We start from the raw sequence: 23,229 nt of genomic DNA, 5'->3' as shown, positions 1-23,229 counted from the left end.
AAATAATAAATAAATAAATAAATAAATAAATAAATAAATAAATAAATAAATAAATATTTCTCCAAGAATTGCTGTTAATTAAATAAAATAAATGAAAGTAAATAAATGGGCAGGATGCAAATGGCCAGCAAGTTTTCTTCCTTGAACCCAGGGGGAATATTCTCTCATTTTAAATATATATTTTTGTAATTATATTATATTATTTTTAGACATAGTTTCTATTATTGTTTAAACCTAGGAGTTGCAAAGGAGAATTATTGGAAATATTGTTTGTTCAGGAAATTTAAATCTAGTTGAAACGAATTTGTAGTTTTTAAATAAAACAGCTTCTTGATTATGATTTTAGACTTTATTTTATTATCTTTTTAATGTATTAATCCGGAAAGCAGGCAACGTGAGTAAAAACAAATGTCTACTCAAACAACAATAACCTTGAGTTTATAAAAAATATGTCCACAAACCATTTTGACTAAATAAAAATAAAACACATGGAGTTTTTTCACTCAGACATTATTGCAAATGAATATTTAGTTATGAATAGCAGGGCACAAGTTTATTAGTGTAATGTTTACATTTATTATAACCTGAATGTAAAAGGTTTATAGACTTAAAACAAAGGTTTAACAAAAACTATAAACCAAAGAAAAAACCTGCAAATAAAAAGAATACTAAAATATGATCATGAGATGTTACTTGAGATGTTCTAAAAAAAAAAATAGAAAGTTCATTATATTATTATTATGTATAGTTAAAATTATAAAAATGTACCCATAATTACAGGTATGTAATGAATTCAAGCATTATCAATATTATTATATATAAATACTAATATATAACTTGCTAAATGCAAGCATATAGTACCTGATAGTATGCTTGAAGTGTTTTGTGTTTTAAATATGTTTAGTGTTATAACTTATGCTAGCAGCTAGTTATAAATTTGAACATTTAAATTTGCTAAAAAAAGAAATTCATTGTTGATTATTTATTGTACTTGTCCAATAAAAAAGTTTGTTTACCGTTTTTTGCCCCCCCTTAAGGCCATAATTTATTTAAAAAAATTATGGCTAATATAAAAGAAAAAATGACTCATGCCAAAGTCAGTCCAAAGCTACACGATATGGCCATAAGTATTGGGACATCTGACTTTTCCAGCCATATATGGTTCTTCCCCAAACTGCAGAACGTATGGATCCAGTAGCAGAATTGGAGTGGAAAATCTCCTTCTATAGAGCAGTGACCGTAAGTAAATGAGCACAAATCTCCACAAGCACACCTCCAAAAACTAGTGAAACACCTTCCCGGAAGAGTGGAGCTTTGGACAGCAAATTTGGACGAAATGTGGATTGAATCAATTCTATTTCATTGTGAGAGCCATTTAAAATTGCGGATGATCGAATTTGATTCAACATTCTGCTGTTTTTCTTGAACTTAATACACAAAAGGTTGATCTCAAGTTGATGTATAACTAAATCATGTATTATATCCGTAGTTAGTAAAATAATCATTTTCATCAATGAATAATATAATTATTTTTCTAATTGTTTTATATTTTAGAATGAAATGTCTAGGCTGTAATAAATCAATAATTAATAATAATTATGTATTTACAGATATTCCAAAGTAATTATATAAATCTTTTAGATTAACAATTATTATTATTATTATTATATATATATTTTTTTATTATTATTATTATTATTATTAATAGTAGTAGTTGTTGTATAAGTAGCAATATTTAATAGTATTAACTTAAATTAAGAAACATTAACTTTAGCACAAATTAAAATGATTTACTAAACTAAGAATTTCAATAAGTATTGCAGAATTTCCTTACAATGTTTTCAAATGTTAAACAAAAATCAAGTAAATTAAAAACATGCTGAATAAGTATTGTATTGTTGTTTGTTTTGTTAAATTTTTCTTTCTGATATAAACCACAGGAATTTAGAAATTAGAATGAAGAGTTCATTGAGAAAAATCCAAACCAAAATAATTATATGAATAATAATAAATGTCATGTTAAAAAAAGAAGTTTCACAGATCCGGTTCACATCAAGTCCCGAGAGATGCATGCAAAAAGTTTCTTCTTACACACACCATACACACACACACACACACACACACACACACACACACACACACACACAAGCTCCACAATAGGAACTGATAAATTAGGCACGGAGATGAGTGAGGACCGAAAGGCAAGCATGAATTAGAAAGTGTTAAACCACACACCCCTCGGACTGCTTCACTGAGACCTCTTTCTCTCTCACACACACACATATTCATATCCGTATGTGCAAACACAATAAAAGAACAAACCTCAGCAATGGATGTCCACTAGATTTCTGGCACACGCTTCTCCTTACTGTGACCTCTACTTGTCACACACACACACACTCACACACTCACACACACACACACACACACACACTCATAGCAGCTCTGCCTGGTCGGTGTGTGTGAGTGACTCTAGCAGGCTGCTTTACGAGCGCATGACGGGCTGCTAAATGCCTCAAATGCTTAGCGAGGACCGGGGGACGAGCACAAAGCCGGATACGAGCAACACGCCACAAAAATGTCGTCATTAAAGAATCGCTGTAAAAGTCAAACGAACACGTTGAAATCCGAGTGTTCGACCGACTAGCAGTATTACTTGTGCGCTAAGTAAAGTAGAACAAGCGCTTTTTTAAAATAAAATAACATAAAAAAATCTGCATCTATGTGTGTTATTGCTCTTAATGTCCCCAGAATACCATAAATCCATCATGCTAATAGCGGTGGATCGTCACGTCGCCCGCCGCAGCTCCTGACGAAACGTGTTCCTCAGAATGAATGGGGATGCCTGCGTCTGGACGTCGCACATGCTCACGTCAAACTGGAGACGTGCTAAAACAGCTGTCCTTTAGGCATTTTTTAAAAGCGTCCACAATTTAAACGTCTGGGGTGGACCCTCTTCTGCTGTGGTGCTGGATTTCGGGGCCGATCGGAGCAGAATTTCAGCATCAGGCTCAAGATGTTTCGAGATGCTTTTCGGCGCAATGCGGTTTGTAAAGAGTTGTTTGAGGTTTGTTTTTTTTATGTAATAGGTTTAAACAACGTTACCAAACTCGAAGGGTTTTGTCACTGTTGGGTCCTTGACTAAGGCCCTTAGTGATCCAGTATTCTGCACAGACTTTTTTTTATTAGGAAATGCTCTTGATCCATATCTGCGTGACTGATCAGCGGCAGAGTTCGGACGTCCTTCATGTCACGTTCGTCCTTCTTTCTGTCTCTCTGTCACGTCTTCGTGTTTTATAACTATGAGATGAGTGATAAGGGTCGAGGGTCGTTTCTAATGACAGACAGAAGCGCTGAAAATACGAGCCGGCGACTCCGACGTGAACGCGGTCTCACCTCGGCGTACGCGCCACCGGGGGCAGTAAAATCCAACACGACCTTCAAGTCGATCATCCCTCTACAGCATGTGGGAAAAACTCCTCATCCGGTCGAGACTTGAAATCTAATTTCCAACCATAGAAACCGTATTGAACTTATTTTAAGAATAAAATACTACGCAAAAGCAGAACGTGTACGATTCTCATGTTTTTTCTTACTGAGTAAGTTAGTTACGTAAGTTATCTGAACTGGCAAATGATGTGACTTTTTTTCTGTTCTGTATCTTCTGAAATCATGCATTCATTTTGTATTTGCTTTGTACTGGAAACACTGGGTAAGAAGCAGGAATGCACCCTGGATGACACACGCACACACACACACACACACACACACACACACACAACAGTCTTGTTTCTTTAACCAACAATCAACCGCAGCCAAGATTTTAAATTTTGTATTTTTTTTGGGGGGGGGGGGGGAAACCGGAGAACCCATGTGGAGAACATGTGAAATGCCACAAACCCTGGATGCTACTTTGTTTAAACCTTTGTGTGTGTGTGTGTGTGTGTGTGTGTGTGTGTGTGTGTGTGTGTGTGTGTGTGTGTGTGCTTATTTCTGCATCGGAGCTCTAAGTCTTTCTCATTAACCAGTTGAATAATTCATTTATCATTATGGAGACTAAATGTGGAATGGGATGTTCCAAAAGAAGCACATAGCAATCTTATGCTATAGTCAGCATTAATTACATCATATTTGACCCGTGTATTCATAACTAGTGTAAAACTCAGCACAAATACAGTTTTTAAGGAGCTCTTTGTATCTCAAAACATCTTTTTTTTCTTCTTTTAAATACGTCCAACTGCAGACAGAGTGCATCCGAAAGTCCTTCCTGCCTGTCGTCGAACCCTAATCCACAGCAGCCATTAAACACACATTAGGCTTACGCTAAACTTCTGACAGCTGCTTTAAATCCTGCAGAAACGACACCAACAACTGAGAAAAGTTATAGGGTGTGAAATGCGACGCTCGTCCGTGCCGTTCTCTTTATACACCGCTCACAAAATACACACAGCGGATCATCTGATGCTGCTTGCTTATTTTATATATGTATATGAGCAAATACGGTCTGTCCGGGGGACTGGACCAATGAGCGTCCAAGACATGTTTAAAAAAAATGTTTAATACAAAACTACAGTAACAAAATTCAACTAAACTAAATTCTAAAATTACTTAAAAAATGAACATGATCATTTCTTATTAAGTCTAAAATTGTTTACTTTTTAAATAATTGAACATTCAACATGAATTTATCTGCTTCTTATCGGATTTTGAAAAAGAAAAATATTGTTTATGATTTTCTTATTTATTTTTTTTACTTTCCAGAGCGAAAATATTTTACAAATATTTTCAATAAAATCATTTTGTAAAATAAAAATTGTAAAAATTGCAAGTAATAAATTTGAGGGCTTTTTTGTTTTTTTTTTAACCAGGATTTTTTAAATAAAAATAAAAAAAGTTACGAGGTCCAAGTACCTTCTGGTCATTCGATTTATGTAGGTCGGTTCTGGAGCATAAGAAGAAAATACAAATAAATGTCCTTTTTCTTTTTCAAAAAATTGAAAATCAAAGAAACAGAAGGTACACGGAACCATACTAGCAGCAATTTTTTATTTCTGGCTTCCAGACATTTTGCAATCCCTAAGAATTAAAAAAAAAAAACATTTACTTAATAAAATGTTTGATGATATCAATGAAATCTTATAAAAAGCGTTCGAATTTATCCCAATATTGATATCATTTACATAAGATCTGACTTTTTTTTGCTGTTTGAACTAATCATTAAAGATAACATCATGATAGACTCAAAATTATTATTCAATTATTAAAACTATATTGATTTCTAATTTTTTTTATTACTAATCTTTAATAAAATATAATAAATATTTATATAATAAATATACAATGATTTCTAAAGCATGGTTCTGCTTTTAAGCAAACGTGTATAAGTGCCATAAAATATATGACATTTATTTAAAAAAGTGATATAATTTCTATGTATATTCATATATAAACATATACATATTATATCTACACGAAAATCCCTGACATCGATCAATGAAATATAGTTTAAGCAAATAAAGTGACTTCACCCCCGGGCCTCCTCACCTCACCTACATTATCTTTACTAACACCCCTGTGACTGAATGAGCACAAATTTCCCAGAAAAGTGTATTTCATTATATAAAACGTGATGTTCGAAAAGCTCATCTTATCTTCATGTGTCCGCAAACGTTTGCCAACGTAATGTAGTGTAATTCCTAATCCTGATTCCATGGCATGAGCTGAGTGTCCACTAGATGGAGCCTAGAGATTTTTTCATCCTCTGTACTCAGCCATGGCAGAGCAGTGCAGCGTGGGAAATAAAAAAAAGCCCCAGGTTCTCGCACCTCCGTACAAAAACACGCGTGTAGCGGCTTTACACCGTCGAGCCACAAGTCATTCATCAACGCGCGTGCAATGACGATGAGCGGCTCTGGATTAGCTGCCTGCTGTGTGATGTGCGTCCGGGGAGGTGGTGATTTACAGCAAGCTGATCTTCAACCTCGAGTCCCAACACGACTCAACACAATTTATAAACAAGTCAATCGCTGAGAAAATCATCATTGATGTGGTGAAAGAACTTCAGATTTCATTCCTGTAGAGGAAAACTGGAGACTCCTTCCATAAGCGTTCCATAAACAGCGCTACCTCACAAAAAAGCTTTTAGACAAAGATTATGCATCGTACAAGTCCCTGTTGCTATAGAAACATTTTAATATGACTCTGCGACAACTTTCCGCAGCTCTATGCTAAGTCGGCCTTGCTGCGCTCTCATGGCAAATGGAAAAGTGTAAATACCCAGCATGCACCACACCCGGATCACTCTGAAGATAGGTGGTGTTGGCCGTGGTGGAGTTTGGGCTCTGACAGGCAGAAAGTGAAAAGGCTTCACGCTGTGCTCCCTGTTCGCTGTCAGTCTGAGCTCTGGAGCACATGGGGCGCTGGAGGTGCCAGGATTCTGGCTCTGTTGCAGCCTGGCGCCGTGCCGCTGAATTAACCTTGCCGGACCATCTCGCCATGATCTGCGGTCAGAGCTGGCGCCTGAACACAAACTCACACCCCGCGACCTGCTATTCTCTCTCTTTCATCCCCCCATAAAGAATATTAACAGCACGTCCCTGAAGTACTGATCGTAAATAGATTAATATGGAGCATTTAAAGTCGTTTTTTTGGGCTGTTAGCGGCGGCGCTCGTGAGTTTCAAATCCCGGATCGGATTCTTGGCCCCCGACTTTATATATCTTTACATGCAAAATAAATATCATCATTGATCTGGAAAAAAAGAGTTCATTGCTTTCGAACAAGTGTGTGTGCAAGATGAATAGAGACGGCTTTATAACACAACTTACGCGCGGTATAATATCTGTAGCTTTACGCCATTGCGAACCACGAGTTTTTTAACACTAAGAAAAACTGAGCCGTCACAGTCAAACCTTCTATGACTCTTGTGGCCCTCAGTACACCTTCGATGTCACTCAGATTGACGCTGTAACGGCATCCGGGGCCGGAGTAGCGTTTTACCATCTGTCAGCACTACTGCATCCGAACCAATCGGCTCGCAGCTCTGCCCAGCAACGTGCTGTCCGCCGGCCAATCGGCTCGGGCGCCTTGTCCACCTGCTTCTCGGCCCACACATGGAAAACTATGCCTGCGCAAATGCCTTTTCCTCCCTCTCTCTCTCTCCCTCCCCCTTCCCTCCCTCCCTCCCTCCCTCCATCCCCCTTTAGAGGCTCAGTGAAAGTGATAGCGTCCGGGGCTCGTGTTCTTAAACTAGCTACTGATACGGGGATCGAACACGGCCTGCCAAAAAATATACATAAATAAATAAATAAACACATTTTGTTACCGTGAAGAAAAAATCTACATCTATGCCATCTACAGCATCCGATGACGTCCTATACAACGGTGGGCCTTCAACTTCGGAATAACAGTTTGGGAAACAACTACATACATGTAGGAAATGTCCCACTACTTTTGTCTATAAAGTTTGAAGAGTTTTTGAAGAGAAACCAGGACATTAAAAATACTTATTTGCATCCTAAACGATCATCAGCCAAATTTTGACTGAAGGATGACTGAATGTCCGTGTGCTCCAATTCAAGTTAAACCATTTTTGTAGTTCGGAGGATGGTGTACATAGAAGGAATGAAGAGGTGGCGAAAAACAAACAAACAAACAAATAAACAGAAAATAAAAATTCCTACAGATTTTCTTTAAAAGGTGTCATTTTTTACAAAGAGTTTATACAATAAACTTGTTTTAATTATTACATTTATTATGTAATAGTTTGTTTTATTATCCAAATAATTTATCATTTAAATTATATTTAATCCTTTTCAAAATAATTTTTCTTTACTAATATAAACATTTTTTAAATCTAATCTCTATGTATATTTGCGATTTGTTTTTATTGGACTCAGCTCAAGGGAGCACTCAGCGAGGCTATTAACAGGATTATGATTTCCACACCTAAAACTAAATTAAAAGTGCCAGAGCCCCTTGGCATCGCTTCACAGAGCCCGGTTTGAGAACCGCAGCTAGTCGGACATTCTTTCACCAGATGTGCAGCGATTCCTGCTAAAGTGAGCCATATGGATCCACATGTTTCAACAAAAAAACACAACAGGTCCTCGAAGAAATCAGTGTGCGAAATGGGTTAATCGTTCTATAATCCAGAACCCAAACAAGATGAGTTACGGACCACTGTGAGAAAGATGGATTACACTCAGCGGGATAAAGACAGATAAATTCAATTAAAAAAACAGAGGAGGAGGTAATGGAGAGACTTGTGGTGGAATAGACAGAACCCAGAGACAGGAAGAGACACAGATAGAGAGTCTTTCTTATCGGGTTGTTGTCTTATAAAAGCTGTTTTTTCGATAAGACAGGTTTGAGGGGACCAGGTTTGCCAGGACGGCTACATCAACTCAAATAACCGCTCTTTACAAACGTGGTGAATAGAAAAGGATGTCAACACTCCAAACCCTTCAACATATACTGCATTATTTTCATGTATCCAACTCAACCAGACTGTGTATAGTCGTGAGGCTAATAGTGTGGTAGCGAATGTAGCTATTGGGCTACTGTGTAGCGTTATGCGTCCCAGTAACAGTTAGCTCAAAAATAGCACTGAAAAAAAAACCTTTAAATCGAATTCGGGCGATCTGAGTCGGATCCGTCTTGATGGCGAATTATGTGCTGAGAAAGAAAGTGATGGCCGTTTTTAGCTCAGTGACGTGCGCCTTTTTTGCCCGTATTTATAGCTAACGGCTTCGTACACTGCCAAAACCTGCACGACCGAGTGTGTTCGAGATACAGAACGAGCTGGGAGAGATAAGGGTGTGAGGATTTACGCGACGCACTTTGCACAACATTAAACCGCGGGCTGTGAGGACGTTAGTTAGGTAGTCGTGTACATTTGGACTGGTTTAAGGTTTAATTTAGCTCGAGTGAAGTGGTGTCTCAAGGGGATTATCTACCAGAGCGAGCACTGGAGAAAAGTGAGCGCTGCTTTGTGTCTGTCCACGGAAGCCTGACGACAGCTGTATCTGACTTTCCCTGCACACAAACCTAGACCCACCCACCAACACACACACACACACACATATACAGAAGATCATAAATATGAAGTTAAATCCAAGTTTAACTAAACTGGCTATTAGTTTTTGACTAACTATTTAAGTTACTAAACAGTTAATACAATTCTGATGCACATGTGTGTGTGTGTGTGTGTGTGTGTGTGTGTGTGTGTGTGTGTGTGTGTGTGTGTGTGTGTGAGTGTGTGATTAGGAAACCCAGGGGAGATTGGAGATAAAGACATAGATCCTGCCTGCAAGCCTCAGCCACAAGTCATTACTCTGTCGTCACGGCACCATGGAAAGAGACAACTCACTGCTCAGATAAGAGTGTGAGCTGCATGACACACACACAAACACGACCGGTGATAATAATGATAGTAATACTTTCAGCGGAAGGTTCAGCAAATCAAACGCACCTCTTGTGTTACAGTTTGACACGTTACCTATTCTTTCAGTGTCCCCATTGCCTATTTTAACACCCCATTCATCCTCTTATCTCGTTTCCAGGAAGATGCGAGCGTGTAAACTTTCAAATGAGAAGAGCGCCGTGACAAGGGTATGGACGGCGTGGCTCAAGGGGAGACATGGGTATTTGATTAGGACTCTGGTTCGACAGATGTGTGGGGGCGGAAAAAAATGCGAGATAATTATTTCGCGGTGGACTGAATGCCAGGTACTACATGGAGCTATATCTGGAGCGTGTTCAGTATGTCATCTAGAGTTATGTAAGACTCGTTCAGATCTGTGCACCAATGGCTAAGCAGATCTGACCCACTTCTGTAAGTTAGTGTGTGTGTGTGTGTGTGTGTGTGTGTGTGTGTGTGTGTGTGTGTGTGTGTGTGTGTGTGTGTGTGTGTGTGTGTGTTATGCAAGGTGAGTTGTAGGAGTTCATGAGTCACCCTGTTTTAAAACTACAGTATGAGTCACGCAGTGTTCCAGCATTTACACCTGGAGTTCTGGAAAGAGCACAGGCAGAATAAACACCACCCAGAAACATGTAGGCCAAAGTTAAGGTTTTTATGTTTTTTTTAACTCGACCTAGCCTAAACAGATGAAACAAAATCAGAAAATGAAACCCAGAGAACGAGTGGACCGGAGAGCATGTTCATTTGTACTGATAATACTGATGTACTGAACACAAGGTACATACAAAGTGCTAATTTGCAAACTGCACCAGGAGCTTGGGTTGTTCCTGCATTAAATACAACCAAAACTGCAACAGCAACACCCCAGATATACCAGAAACAACCCAACAGCATCAAATCAGCCCAAACTACACCAAAAACAAACCAAACTACTGCAAGAGGAACAACCCAAACTGCACCAACAACAACCGAAAATTCACCAGGAACAACCCAATCCTCAGCAGAACTAACCAAACTACACCAGGAATGCCACAACCCAAAGCTCTGCCCTCTATTGACTAAGAAAAAAGCAAAAGCAACCATAAACAAATGCCTCTTTCACCTCCCACGTCCTTCCCCCTTCTTCCGGGAAATGCAGCTACTCAATCTTCCAGACAAAGGGCCAAAAACTACTAGCGCTCAACCATAAATGTTGGCACCTCTGCATACTTAAAACCATGTTACTAAATCTTTATAACAATCTGAACTCAGGTGTATTGCCAAGAAATGGATGTAATCTCAGCCCTGACTATGTTCAAGATCTGCCCAGTACACACAAGTGCCAAAACTGTATCCAGAACTGAGAGCTGATAAAAAGCAAAAGACGGAATCAAAACGCACCAGACGATAACCAACCGATAAACAAAATCGAAGAGGTCATTAATTCAATCGCTAATACGGCGAGGAGTTTTCGGCATGCCTGCTCGGCTTTATATTACAGAAAGGCGATCCTAAGTGTGAGACAAGGACAAGCTGTTGGAGGCCCTGTAACGCCCTCGTAAAGCTAAGCTGATTTGTCACCACCAGAAACACTGAATTCGATGGGGGGAATGTATTTGACCCATCAACCGTGTGATTCAAGAAAGAACACGACACACTGAAAATATAGCAAAACCTAACAGGAGTCGTTAATTTCTGAAAAGATCGTTTAATCATCTAAAATTTATGGAAGGAGTCTCCAACGTTAGAGGTGCCAGTCAGAAGAACAGCAACATCATTTGTGGAAAAAGGTAGGAAGCATTGGAGGAAGCGCTGGAAAAGATGACTGGAAAGTGAAAGAGTGTTGACACCAGTGCATTATGGGAAATTACAGAATGTGTATCTTTGAGCCAACGTCCACCAGAGGATCAAGTCTTGGCACCGGTCAAACTGTTGTCAACTGTCAGCATGTCAAACAAAACGTTGCATGCCTGTGTTTAGAAAGCATGTGGGACATGGCCAAGGCAGGGGGTCATGTGACCGTGAGCAAACACACGGGACAGCATATCAGGCATTACTGGCCATTAACGTCGATGCGGGGCCCGAAATCTAAAATTACGAAGAGTGACTTGTAAAATTATATATTAGCCCCCTTCTCGCGCCGCAACCGCCGGCTAACTCTGGCCACTTGGGATAATTTACGACGTGCACACCTGGCAGAGAGTCGCTGGACGCTTTTATGGGGGCCTTTAGTGACAGGCAAGTTCAGTTTCAGCAAGAGATGCCTCTTTACGGGGGCCAGAAAACCGGGTCAAGCGTGGTGATGGGGCGCGGCATAAATTAGCTCGCAAATCATCTCCAGCTTCAGACGCGTGAGCGAACAGACTCTAGCAACCTGTGAATTTGTGGCCTGTAAATGTCAGTGACAGCAACAGGTGAGGACAGAGTATAAATCTTTTTTTAAAAGAGCATGTGCTCTGAAGTAAGTGTTGGGAAATTAGAAATGAACACAGTCCCAAAGTGTGTGTTTTGTGGCCAAAAACTGCAAGTTTATTCCTACACTGTGACATCACCCAGACACCAAGTTCTTCTAATCGTGCCATAAATCCTACTCCAGTTTCACAGCCGCGCAATCTTTAGTACACTGTTTTCATTCAATCAATCATCAGCATCTCTCCATCTCACCCTGTGCTTCCTGCATTTATTAATACCCCCCTTCTGTCTGCCCCCTTGTCCCTGTTCTTCAGGGTTGAGTGGCAGGCAGACTGCCCTGCTCTCCACGTGTACTTCTTTGGTTTCAGCGGAATGTCCTTCGAGAACCCCCTCCCTCGGGAACGGATTTTGATATCGCTTACGAAAGATGGAGACATGTTTGTAGCGTGGGCCTGTGCTAACAAAGTGACATTTACAAGGCTAGAGATCAGCCTGGAGGCAATGAGGGGGGAGCGTTCATCTGGGCAAGTTTCCAGGAGGGGAAGAAACAACAGCTCGCGTACAGAATACGCTACTTTATTATCGCTTCACTAGCGGGAGTCTTTTTGGCTCTCCATCTTCCTGAGCCATTGTGCAAGTCGTTCACTTCATGACGACTTTATACGCATTAATACAACTAATAGGGAAGAACCAAGTTCGTCAAATCAACCTCTGCACAGCCTGCAAACTCATGGTCACTGCTTCGAATACCTTTTGTCTTTTACGACTCCTTCTTTTAGCATGCGGGTGAGTTAGACGCTTGGCCCCCCATGTACTCTACACCTGTGTGGTCAACAGGGTCTTCCCAGGGAGCTGGGAATGGTGTAAAACCAATAAAGAACAAAGCAAGACAGGAAATTAGGGCAAATTTATATTTATATGTATAAGTCAGGACACATATGGTATTGTAGAGTTTAAGTTCAAAGAGACTTTACGTCCAAGCATGCTAGAGGACTCCAAAAGGCGAATGCAACAACGTGTCCAATACCGATTCGCATGGGTGCGTCTGCATAAAAGTTAACGTTCGGATACAAGCTTTTGCAATTAGCGATTTTACTTAGATATTATTATTAGTAGATGAGCTCTACTTTTATTATTTAAAAAGTGACCAATAATTTGTGACAGAATATGACGTATCACAACACTAGGGAGCCCGAGGCGTGTCCTGAGTCACATAGAATGGAGATTAACATGGCAGAGGTAGAGCTGCATCTTCCTGGGGGCAAAACGGGAAAAGAAGGTCGGGTTTTATTGAATAGATTTTTTTTGCCCCACAAAGGCGTATTTGTGAAAGGGTCTTTTTGAATGTTTGCTGTCTGTCTGAGCCAAACAAATTTTTTTCCATTAAATCGCGTTGAATCAAATGGAAATCGGAACATTGTTTATCTGTAATAAATAGACATTTGGTGCAACCCAGACGAGGATGGGTTCCCTCTTGAATCTGGTTCCTCTCAAGGTTTCTTCCTTATGCATCTTAAAAACGTCCTTTCAACCTCCAAAATCTGATGACGGTCTGATCCTGAAATCACTCGTTTTCAAAGGATCCCAGAGCGCCAATCAGCTTTTGGCTAGCGATTAAAAAAAAAAACATTATCCCCTTTAAGTTTAGCTGTGAAATGAGCCACATGAGCTACTGAGAAATCATGAAGAATCGGAATTCAGCGCAGAAGCCAAGGAACAGACCAGACACTTGCACACCAAGCTGGAATTATGGTGTTTGTTTAAGGATGATGTCGATGCAACAGTTTTACAGGCATAAAACGCAAGTGCGTAAAAGAAAGTAGAAGACGGTGGGATTAACGGAGGAATTATGCCAGTCCATGAGGTCAGGGGTCAAGCGCTATTTTCATACATCGGCGTCTCGTATCGGGTCCAGCGAGACGGGTTACGAGAACCGTCGATCACTGCTTTATGACAGAAAAAAGACGAACGGATCTGCGTTTCAGGAATTTGCTTCGATAACAAGAGAAAAAGCGATTTGCAGCTTCGCAGACTTGCTAACGTGCCTTGCTTTCGGAGAAGGCAGACTGGCAGTGACATCACACAATTACACACTACAGGACACAATAAATGCTTAGCTGGTCGGAGTATTATCCAGAGCATGTGTAGCGTCGCTGATAGCGTTTCTGACACACACACACACACACACACACACACACACACACACACACACACACACACACACACACACACACACAATATTTCGTGCAGATAAAGCAGGATGGCTTTGAAGTGTGTCAAAACTTCATGAGCTCAGCTGTTCGCTCGGAGCTTCAATACAAGAAGTCAATCCAAGTTCTGTGAAATGATGAGTAGTAAGAAGGGGGGGTCATGTCAGGGATATGCGTGTGTGTGTGTGTGTGTTTGTCTTTTATTAATTAGTTTGTTACACTTAGACGAATCACACAAATGTAATGAAGATGTAGTGTCTCTTTATCTTTCTCTCACACGCACTCATTTATCACTACGGATGATATGTGTCCAGACCCTGTACTTTCCTTTTTTTTCCTTTTTTAAATCCACCCTCGTTGCGTAGAACCCGTACAACCTCCCGACCAATCCGATCGCCGAATTCAATCCGCCACCTTTAATTTTAGAGTGGATTTTTGACCAGCTGCCCCGAGCGTCCATCTATACGCCCACGGTAGTGTAGCCTCATCCGCGCCTGCCGCTCCATACAGCTTATCACACATAATATAATCTGCTTCACGCCATGCACATGCCTCAGGAACGCTCGGGCGAGAACTACCCGAGACTTAGCTCACGTTTCGGGTTCTGTATTACATTCGTGCGGCGGGTCATGCTGCTCGAAACGAGACACCGACGTCAGATGATTAAATTAATTAAAGCATTAGGGGCGCGATAAAGTGGTGCACGGACTCATGGGTTTTTCATTATTCCCGCACATCCGCCGGCTTCGAGTGTCCGAATAAAAAAACTCGACATTTTTTCTAACGACATTTGCTGACTTTGGTGCTTGGACCCCTTGAATGTGGAGACATTCGAGATTTGCATCAGTATATTAAAACACGCTCAACTTATATCACAATGAAGTGGGAGAAGGACGGAGGGATAATTAGAACAGAGGACGAATTGACAATATTATGGAGGAATCAATGGAAATGCTCCAAGTCACAGAAACAGAGGGAGATTGGATGGAAAAACGTGATATTTTATTACACAGCAGCAGAAGGCAATTTTTCTGTATGTTGGAGAAACTGTGACGTTTCCAGGGACTGCTATTTTATAAGATTATTGGAGAAGAATGCGTATCGCTTTACAGGATATGATATTTTATAAACAGAAATGTTTAAAAAGAGATAAACATTGAATGAATATATTGCTGGTGGCTGTTAAAAATAGTTTTTTCCTAAATAAATCAAATAAATGAATGCCTAAAAGGAAATCACAATGGACGTTTTCTAATAAAAACATTGAGCAAATAACAGCATTTGTAAATAAACTGAAACATTCCCTTGGTACTGGGAAAAAAAATAGGACCAAATATGCAACATCCCATGTAAAGAAACATCACATCCTTATATGTTGTCTTGTAATCAGACTTATAATTTGGACATATTAACATAAGAACCTTGTATTAAATTAAGAATTGTTTAAAGAATGCTTTCGAACTGTATTCCATATAAATAAAGTAGTACGAAAAGAGAGATCTTGTAACAACCCTTCCCCCTCCCCCTCTCCGTCAAAAAAAAGTAAGAAAGAAAAGCCATTAAACATTAAGATTAAGCCCAGTTGCTTCTGCATGTCAAGGCAGTAATGAACACTTTCCGGGCAGCGACACGACATCAGCAAACATACAAAGGCTCACACACACTTGGGGAAAGCGAAGAGTCACCGCAAATAGGCTGTTGGTAGTTGACAGCAGCTGAAGCCAAAGCCTTACACCTTTTCACCATGTCGACGCTTTTTTCCGTGCGGGCACGTGTGTGTGTGTGTGTGTGTGTGTGTGTGTGTGTGTGTGTGTGTGTGTGTGTGATTTTGCCGATCTGAAATTCCCAATTCGATTCGATTTTAGACGTACGTTCTCGATTCTGATTGGTGGGCAGCTCGGAGAGTGGCGTGGGTTTTTATGTGAACACCTTGTCCTTTGTAGAACGACTCCAGACTAATAACACGACTGCGTTTTTCACTTCGGAACGTTTGCGGAAGGTTTCAGTGCTGCGATGTTTCCGTTTTTCCACCACTGAACTTTCTTGATTACGGGTTTTTCGGTGGAGAAAAAACTTTTATAGCTACATTTATGTAAGTGATAACAGGATTTTTTTTTAAATGATTGATGCGCCATTATTCGAGAAACAAAAATTGTTCACCGCGAACATTCGATTTGTTACACGTTAAATGTAATGAATACGAATTCTTTTAACAAGGCAACAAAGTTTTTCGATTTAAAGCAAATGAACCAGTAGTACAAATCGTTACAATATATGCACAAAAGTATTGGGACAACTGATTTTTCCACCCATATGTGGTTCTTTCCCAAACTTTTTCCAAAATGTTCAAGGCGCACAGTCGTATCGGGCGTCTTTGGATGCTGTGGCATGAGATATTCCCTTCACTTCAACTAGAAGACCAAAAACATGTTCCAGCATGACAATGTCCCTGTGCACAAAGTCAAGACGACTGCGATAGAGTTCTGACCCCAACCCTACTGATCAATGAATGTAAACACTGACTGCACCCCAGGCCTCCTCACCTCGCCTACATCAGAGAGAGAGAGAGAGAGAGAGAGAGAGAGAGAGAGAGAGAGAGAGAGAAAGAGAGAGGACAAAGCCTTGGCCTTCGGCTATTAAAGACGGCGACACTTCATCACCTACTGCTCCAAGAAGTTCTGTTTTCCAGTGGATATCTACAACCCACAGCCTCAAAGCCAGACATACACTTCACATAGCAGGAATGGCCATAAAATTATATATTTTTTTATAATAATGATATCGATATTTTACTACTTTCTTTGAGGAACGACAAAAAACTGATTCAACTGGGATTTAAAATTGTAACTTTTATAAATAAATCATCATTTTTTTTTATTTACTCAAATTCAATGCAGAAGATCGAGTCAGATGTATCTGCACCCATGAAGTGTAATTAGTATGAATAGTTGTGAAAAAAACATCACTACACGCAAGGTGTTTTTTTCTGTTATAAAATTCTCAAATTTTGCTCACTTTTATTTTCGAAAAAAACTTAAACACGAAGGCTTTGAATCCCTGGAGCGCTAATTTATTTATTCGGAGAAATAAGTACAAATAAATAAACATAATCTCTCCTGAAGGTTTTATCTAATAGGCAGCGGAATAACGGTTGTATGATCTTACGTTCTTCTCGATCTAAAACAACGAATTCAGATTTCTTTGGTTGTGTTTTGCAATTGAAAAAAGAAAAAAAGATCCCGAACGAAACCTGCAATTAACCTGCTCAGGCTCAGGCCAGACCCCGAGTCCATCCAAGGAACACAAGTGTGAAAAAGGAATACACCAGCGTCAAGACTTCAGGGCATCAAAAAAGATCCCACCAAGGTGCCAATCCACCTCCCAGCACATTTTTTCATGGCGACGGGAGGAAAGCGGAGAACCAGCAGAAAAGGGAGAACATGTGGAACTCAAAAGCGTGTGAGAGAGAAACCCGAGTTTAGGAGTGAAGGAGCGGGAGCCTCGGAGAGCTGTGACACCTCCACTTTAAAGATAACTTATTGTATAAATGAAGTGGAGTCTAAAACGTAATCAAGACTCCTGTGTACTAACAAGAAACTCAGTTCCTTTTATAATATTATGGAATTATTTCTATGTACAAAGAACTAAAGTTAGAATCAAAAGGATGAATATCAAGAGTTCTTTCGGACACAATGAAAAGTCGATCAAAGTGGACGCTTTTTTTTTTTCATCTTCTGCTGTCGTTTAAAAATATAAATTCAATGATAATAGAAACTTGTCTAAGATACAGTGAGTAACTGTAGAATTCATTTTTATCTCATTGCTTTTGCATTATTAATGACAAAAAATGAAATCCTTATTATTTCTGAACGATTCGTTTCCATTCCATACGTTCTCTTCGTGACGAACGAAATCGGTCAAACGATCCATAAAAGCTGCACACATACCGAGCATGAATTGAAACTTCAAAGGGTATTCACGTATCGGGTTTTTTCAAACTGATCCCCGTCCCCGTATCGTGTTTTCAACTAAAAATCAAAGCATGTATAAAGTGTAGCACATGCTTTCCCGTCACCGCGTGTAAAAACGTCTCCATCGGCCGATCAGCATCACCGTTTTCACAATTCACGTGTGAGTTTTTTTTTTTTTTTTTTCTGCCTTACCTCTGGAGGTGCTCGAACGGAGGTGCCGAGTCCACGGGGCCTGTTCCCTGCTGTTTGTTTTGGCCATTCTCAAAAACGTTCTTGTCCCAAGCCTGCTTCATGTTAGGAAGTCCACCTGTAGAACATGAACTGTGTAGAACAGAAACCCCGGCAGGAGAAGCTTCCCCTATATGGTGAGCGAGTCGAGCGGGATTTCCGTAACACTGGAGTCTGCTTCAGCTTGCCTGCTCGCTCTGGCAGGCTTGTGGCGTTGTCTTCTTCTTGTTAAACTTTTGGAAAAAGTCCGAGGGGTTGAAGAAACCGGCTGAATCACAGGCTGCCCTCGAAATGCAGACTAAGAAGATATGACAGGAAGCAGGAGTTGAAAGACGCTCGACCAATTGGGAGTCCAGGGGAGGACAAAAGGGGGGGATTGATCCCCCTCTTCCAGCCCTCCTCGTGACCCCTCCTCCCTCTCTCTCTTTCACTCTGGAACAGCGTGGTGGTGAAGAACACCGTACGTCCTACAGGCTGGACTAATCTCTCAGGCTCGTTCACGTTCGGTACAGGCCACTTTGTGGAGCAGGTTCTTTTTTTTTTGCTGCAAAATCGTTCTCTTCGTTCCCGAGGAAAAGCGTGTCTGTGGTGTCCAGATCACAGGGCCATCATTACAAAGGCATTATTTACCTTAAATAATACTGCTAAACCCAGTGCTGGCAGAGAAACCACATCGCTGAAGCTCCGTCTGAGGGTCCGCATTGCATGATGGCTTTTTCTAACACAATAATGACGGATTATATGATTATCCTAATCTCGTATTTTATTCTTAAACACTACACACCTTCGATTGAGACCACGACACAGTGGAATGACGACTTTTGTTTCTCTGAACGAGAGCGGGAGGGGCTTAGCCGCCGTACGTTTTTTTTCAAACACAATTGAAAATCGAGTCCAAATTCGAGACAACACATCCATCTGTCAGGGTGTGAATGCGTAAAGTGGCTTCGCAGACTCCTGAACCCACGATCGAGCCAAATTTACTGCTGCCCACGACATCAACACGTCGTCCGTTTAAATGACTGATGGCGAAAGTGAAAGAACATCTGATAAATTCCTCTCCTGGCGAGCGAGCACATGGGCCACTGGTCTCTGAATAACAATCCTCCTGTGATTTTTGGCACGGGAGAGAAGTGGAAACGCCATCGACCCGCCGCCCCCGCCATCGCCGCAACGACTCCTGGATTACAATGTGAAGCGTAGGACGCTCCCGTGGACGTTAACCACAGAGGCCCGGCGGATTTAATGGCACAAGAGAGATCAAATTTTAAGAGATGCTTTCCAATAAAACAGGGAACACGGACGCTCCGTGGATCGAGCCGCCAATGTAACGTTTAAAGAAGCATCCCGCTGCTGAAAATCATTATAGAACTAACAGCACCACGTATCCGTGGAAACCAAAAGGCTTTTATTTTAAACAAACTAGCAGCTTTATTCATACTGCCGCCCCCCTGACCAGGCAGGTACTAAGGATGAATGGAGGAAAGCTGCGATTTTAGTCATGATTGTGGCATCTGAACAAGCTCCAAATGCGACTCAAGCATTAAAACGCTCATTTGTATTAATGATAGTGTCAACATTTTTATTCCTCACCATCAGGAATCATCTCATCAAAGCACCGCAAGATCATTTTTCCCAGAATCGGTTCGAACTGCAGCTGGGAATGTCATTCAGAGAGGAAAAAACCCCGCTAAGACACACCTGCCAGGCTGCTCAGTAGCCGAGTGATAATTATAAAAACCTCGCGTGGGGAATTGAATGCACACGGAACATGAAAGCGTATCCTTGAAATGCTTGTTGGTGTTTGTTCGATTCATGCACTATGTACTAAAATAACAGACTAGAAGACTCCGGGGATGAATGCTCCTGCAGTTTGTTGCCCTATGGTGGGTGATGTTTGATATACATGACCCCAATAAAAGCGACTTAGAGCTCCAGCTTGTAAATGCCTCTGGTTTTTTTCGGTCACGGGTTGTTGGGACGAGGAGCGGTTACAAACGTGACTGAAACATTTCCATGACGCAACGTACCACACAATGTCACATATTTTCATTGGGGTTTTAAACATGAAAGAATTTGACAGAAGCAAATACGTCCGTTAGGCTAATCAGGGGGCGACCAGCGAGCTTCGACTGAGACGTCAAAATGTGAGTTGAAACCCGAAACCTTAGAAGATCGACGAAGCATGGGATGAAATACAATTCCCAAAGATTATTATGGCAAAAAAAAAATGTGTGGACATCATTCGTTTGGTTGGGCTTTTTTTCTGTTCGAAAAGCAGAAGAAAAAAAAATCCAGAAAGAGATAAAAGAGATCATGTCAAAAGTATCTTGATGTACCACCCCAGACCAGTTTAACACCTCCAGCACCGAGGACTTTCATTGACCAAGACCACTGCCACCTTAACTTCACACCCTCAAACGATTATAACACCACTTCCATTCCTGGCCTGACACCTAGCAATTAACCTTCTTCACGTCCAGGAAACCAGATGTCCTGAGGCTAGTCAAGAACCTGAACTTTACAGAAATAAACAAACAAACAAACAAATAAATAAATAAAAGTGCCTGGCCGGACCTGTGTGTGTGTGTTAGTACTATGGCATGCTAGGGGTGTTTGTCTTCATATGGGCTCCCCCTATTGGTCCATAGAGGTACTGTAGGAGATCAGAACACGTTAAATGTAACGTAATAATGTGTAAACTGCAGTAATGACTGGTGCATTTCACCCCGAGGCCTTCAGTGGTGTCCTGCCTGAATCCATCCACCTCTTAATAACATCATTATTGCGCCACGGCTATAGAAACCATGAATATTATAGAGAAACGCAGCAGAGCAGGGCGCTGCATCACACACAGGAATCTTACAGGAAGAAGAAATGCTATAAAGCAATAAACACAATAAACACAATTCAACACTTCTCCTTTCACTGTAGCCAAAGCAGCAGCTCCCGCATACATTATCTCTAGCAGAAGCACCGATATTCACATCATAAAATTATCCCGGGGGTTTTTGGTGCATCCTGGTGTATCAGCGTATTATGGTTTTCCTGGGGATTTGAAGCAAATTGTGAATTCTACAAGGAAAGTATAAACACTTACAAAACGTTCGTTTTCGGCGACATTTTCCTCACGCCGTCTCTTGAAAAGTCCGTCTTGGATCTGCGACCTAATCGATTTGCGAGCTCTGACTAGCACTGACCGACCAATCAAAAGGCGTGAAAATGCAGACGTTATCGGACGCCTGCTAGATGGCCCGGGTGTCTTTAACCTCATTTTCATTAGGACACATAGTAAAGTATTCAACGGAAGAATTCCCATGATGCTCTTCATCACTTACCTTTATGGACTTACCCTTTCCTTTACTGGCAACCTCAAGTTTATTTTATTGTATGGTCAGTTATGTAGCTTTGTTTTGCACCTTAGATGTACAAAAAGTACCGCAGAAAAATGACTCTGAACCGTTACATCCGAATCAAGAGTCATGCAAGGAAACGTATCATGGCTTGTTGTTGCACCTGACAAAAAAATAACAAGAAAACGTGAATTAGTTGTTATGTGACACTTGGTATGTAGCACAAGTTAAAATATTTACCTGCTAGTGCGAAGAGTCGAATCATTCGACTCACCAAAATAGTGAACCGACTCCCTCAGTCCTAAAGGACACGCTGCGATTCTTTTCTCTGATTTTTTTCTTTCGCAAAGATTGTTAAATATATTTTATACCGAATATTATTAATTTTCCTTCACAGTTTGTACACAGAATACCAAAAATAAAATACAATAAATACAAATAAATGCGAGCGGCTCGAAGTAGTGAAGTAGTACAAGTCAAAGCACTCGTTCTCAAACCACACCGCTAATTAGCTCGAATATATATCGAATATTGTTAAACATATAATTATCCATTATGGTTTATATATCGCACATTAATTTTTTTTTATTTGTAATTGTGTAGATTTTATAGTGTTAAATTCTCACCGTGTGGAAGTCTGCTAGCTCGGCTAGCTCACCACGCGAGGGCGCGCGCGTGAAGTTTGACTGTCTATTGAGGTGGAGCGTCGCGCACGCGCGCGTCCAGTATATATATATATATATATATATACACTATACTATAAGGAATAAGCAATGGCACATATTTATTTATCCCCCTACATCATGTTCTATTTTATTCTGTACTCAGTGAAGCAGCATTTCTTTGTAGCCTTCTCCAGATCTTTCTCTGAGCTCCTCGGTTCCTTCGCCCTCATGCTCTTGGTTTTTGCTCGGATATGCTGAGATGCACTGTGACCCGTGAGAACTTCTATAAAAAGGTTTGTCCAATTTGTCCAATCCATTTAATTTCCCCCGCAGATAAACTCTAATCAAGGTGTAGCTACATCTCAATAGCCATTAAGAAAAACGGGAAGTTCATAATGCAGTGGTTGTTGGAAAAGGTCTGAATACTTACATGTGATATTTCACGATATACTTTTTTAGTGCAAAAGAAATATGTTTTAAGACATTTCTAGAATTCTGTTTTAATGGGACTACGTGTGGAAATGTGGAGCCACACACACACACACACACACACACACACATATATATGTATGTGTGTGTGTAAAGAAACAGGGGTTACTGATTTACTAGATCATCTGTTCCAAACCTTTCGTTCCTTCCCAACATGTGACACTGTAAAAAAAATCACTTCGCTCACAGTGATTATTATTATAATATCATCATCTCTGCTGGGTATTTGTATCTGTTGACCAGTAAAAGGCTTTTAATTTGGGGCAGAGCTCTATGCAGTGTTGCTCTGAGAATAGGGACTAGGTAATGAGAAGATGTGTGATGATGCAGCAGCTCAGATGGCTCCTGAGGAACGCTGTTCTGGCACGTCCTGAGGAGCAGAACACAGAGAGACTGCAGTGAACGCATCTGTTCACTCAGCGGGCGACTCGTTAAACTGCCAACTTTTATTGACACCACGACACTGACCCGGTGAGAGCGAAGGGCATGTGCGCTGCATGGG

General features: G+C 40.7%; 1 protein-coding gene across 2 annotated transcripts in view; it reads right to left on the bottom strand.

Moving 5' to 3' along the window:
* The window catches only part of rbm20 (RNA binding motif protein 20), a 44,934-nt gene extending 23,081 nt beyond the window's left edge, over positions 1–21,853 (bottom strand). The window contains exons 1-2 of one of the 2 annotated variants that reach the window (XM_083549719.1): positions 21,814–21,853; positions 21,640–21,736 (exon numbers count right to left, since the gene is read on the bottom strand). In XM_083549719.1, coding sequence (XP_083405845.1) covers positions 21,640–21,736; positions 21,814–21,838 — 122 coding nt within the window. In that variant the 5' untranslated portion in view covers positions 21,839–21,853. Of the gene's footprint in view, positions 1–18,184; positions 18,585–21,639; positions 21,737–21,813 lie in introns of those variants that run through there. The other variant, XM_083549720.1, reaches the window with a different exon arrangement.
* Positions 21,854–23,229: the final 1,376 nt, after the last annotated feature.

This window comes from Silurus aristotelis (genome assembly GCF_946808225.1).
Source record: "Silurus aristotelis genome assembly, chromosome: 9".
Lineage (NCBI taxonomy): Eukaryota > Metazoa > Chordata > Actinopteri > Siluriformes > Siluridae > Silurus > Silurus aristotelis.
Note: the sequence above shows the minus strand (reverse complement) of the source record. Positions and strands in the feature narration are given on the sequence as shown.